This window comes from Trichechus manatus, unplaced genomic scaffold (genome assembly GCF_000243295.1).
Source record: "Trichechus manatus latirostris isolate Lorelei unplaced genomic scaffold, TriManLat1.0 scaffold00080, whole genome shotgun sequence".
NCBI lineage: Eukaryota > Metazoa > Chordata > Mammalia > Sirenia > Trichechidae > Trichechus > Trichechus manatus.
In genome coordinates, this window is record NW_004444016.1 from 8,023,225 (window position 1) to 8,025,859 (window position 2,635).

Genomic DNA, 2,635 nt, shown 5'->3' on the forward strand with positions numbered 1-2,635 from the left:
CGCTAAGTAGACCTAAGAAGGATAAAGCATCCCATGTTCGATTAAAGACCACTCTAAGTATGACAGATGAGTACCAAAATATATTGAATGAAGTAACTTACATTACAACTAAAATAATCTAAATCATATTGAGATTGTAAAAACAGGAAGATATTCATAAAACATGAGGCTTAGAAAGCGTGGAAAGAGTAAACACGTATAGATATATGAACCTTACTGACTCCTGGAACATATATATATATATATTATATATATATATATAATATATATGCTCCTCAAAAAGTTACTTAATTCAAATTCTTCTTCAAAGATTCCAAACATCTTAATTGTTCTGTTTACTTAAGAAAAATATCGGAATTAGTTGCTTATATTCCTTCCCTCCTTAAAAATAAAATTTCTAAGTTTCTCTTCCATTAGTAGATAGTTGAGATTCAGCGTCCCTATAGATAAGAAACCAAGGAGTTTTCTTAACTCAGAATACGAAATATAGGAATGTTGAGAGTTTTCTGAACTCCAGAACAAGGAATTTAAAACTTAGGGTTATTCAAATAATTTGCTTCATTGTCACTTTGGTTTCTATATTTAAAAAATCGTGAAGATAGAAGGTTTTTTTCAAGGCATGAGGAAGCCACAATTATGGTCACATTAAATTTTCAAAAGGAGTCAGTCCCCTATGAATGTCTTCAGCAAACCTAAGAAATATTGTCCTACAGTTTACTAACAATAAAGAAAAAAATCAGAGATTGAAATAAAACATTGCATTTTAATGGTATAATTTTGTATTTCGAACTTACCATATGGGCCACATGATGTCGCCCTTCACCGTGAAATTCCCCATATTCAAGACTAAGTCATCCGTTTTCCCGTTGGAAGGATGATCCACTCTTTCACTTTCCGGATGCTGAACAATGGCGAGCACATCAGAATTGGAATGAAGGGATAAGAAGATTCCCCTAAATTTTAGAGAAGTCTCGATGATTAGCATAAAGCTGCAAGAATTTGAAATGGTGTATCCTGGTCCAGGCGACCTTGGAGCCCGGCTTCTACTGCTGTTTTATATAATTCTCACAGCCGGGGGGACCGGGAGCGGCCAGGTCCACTACTCGGTCGCCGAGGAGGCCAAACACGGCACCTTCGTGGGCCGCATAGCGCAGGACCTGGGGCTGGAGCTGGCGGAGCTGGTGCCGCGCCTGTTCCGGGTGGCATCCAAAGGCCATGGGGACCATCTGGAGGTAAATCTGCAGAACGGCATTTTGTTTGTGAATTCTCGGATCGACCGCGAGGAGCTGTGCGGGCGGAGCGCGGTGTGCAGCATCCACCTGGAGGTGATCGTGGACAAGCCGCTGCAGGTTTTCCATGAAGAGGTGGAGGTGAAGGACATTAACGACAACCCGCCTGTGTTTCCGGCGACACAAAAGAATCTGTTCATCCCGGAATCCAGGCTGCTTGACTCTCGGTTTCCGCTAGAGGGCGCGTCCGATGCGGATATTGGGGCCAATGCTCTGCTGACTTACAGACTGAGCCGCAATGAATATTTCTCGTTGGACGTACCAATAAATGAGGAACAGGTAAAACCACTTGGACTTGTATTACAGAAATCTTTAGACAGGGAAGAAGCTCCAGAGCTTTATTTAGTGCTCACGGCCACTGATGGGGGCAAACCTGAGCTGACTAGTACCGTTCAGTTACTCATCACAGTGCTTGACGCCAATGACAACGTCCCGACTTTTGACAAAACAGTCTATACAGTGAAATTACCAGAAAATGTTTCCAGAGGAACGTTGGTAATTAAACTGAACGCCTCAGATTTAGACGAAGGCTTGAATGGGAATGTTATTTACTCGTTCTCAAGTGATGTTTCTCCGGATATAAAATCCAAGTTCCATATAGACCCTATAACCGGGGAAATTACAGTAATAGGACATATCGATTTTGAAGAAAGTAAAGCCTACAAAGTTCGTGTACAGGTTACTGATAAAGGCTCCCCGCCATTGTCTGGTCACTCTACAGTTCTGGTGGATGTTGTGGACTCTAATGACAATGCTCCAGAGTTGACTATCACGTCTCTGTCCCTTCCTATCTCAGAAGACGCTCAGCCTGGTACAGTAATTACCTTGATTAGTGTGTCTGACCGCGATTCTGGAGCCAATGGGCAGGTGACCAGCACCTTGACACCGAATGTCCCCTTCAAGTTGGTGTCCACCTTCAAGAATTACTACTCGCTAGTCCTGGAAAGCGCCCTAGACCGCGAGAGCCTGTCAGCCTATGATCTGGTGGTGACAGCACGGGACGGGGGCTCGCCTTCCCTGTCGGCCACAGCCAGCTTGTCCGTGGAGGTGGCCGACGTGAACGACAACGCGCCTGCATTCGAGCGTCCCGAATACACGGTGTTCGTGAAGGAAAACAACCCGCCGGGCTGCCACATCTTCACGGTGTCGGCACACGACGCGGACGCGCAGGAGAACGCGCTGGTGTCCTACTCGCTGGTGGAGCGGCGGGTGGGCGAGCGCGCACTGTCGAGCTACGTGTCAGTACACGCTGAGAGCGGCAAAGTGTACGCGCTGCAGCCGCTGGACCACGAGGAGCTGGAGCTGCTGCAGTTCCAGGTGAGCGCGCGCGACGCGGGCTTCCCTCC

The 2,635-nt window shown here is 46.0% G+C and overlaps 1 protein-coding gene across 1 annotated transcript in view; it reads left to right on the forward strand.

Moving 5' to 3' along the window:
* Positions 1–892: 892 nt before the first annotated feature.
* The window catches only part of LOC101345724 (protocadherin alpha-7), a 2,779-nt gene continuing 1,036 nt past the window's right edge, over positions 893–2,635 (forward strand). The window contains exon 1 of the mRNA XM_023735518.1: positions 893–2,633. Coding sequence (XP_023591286.1) covers positions 975–2,633 — 1,659 coding nt within the window. The 5' untranslated portion in view covers positions 893–974. The remainder of the gene's footprint in view (positions 2,634–2,635) is intronic.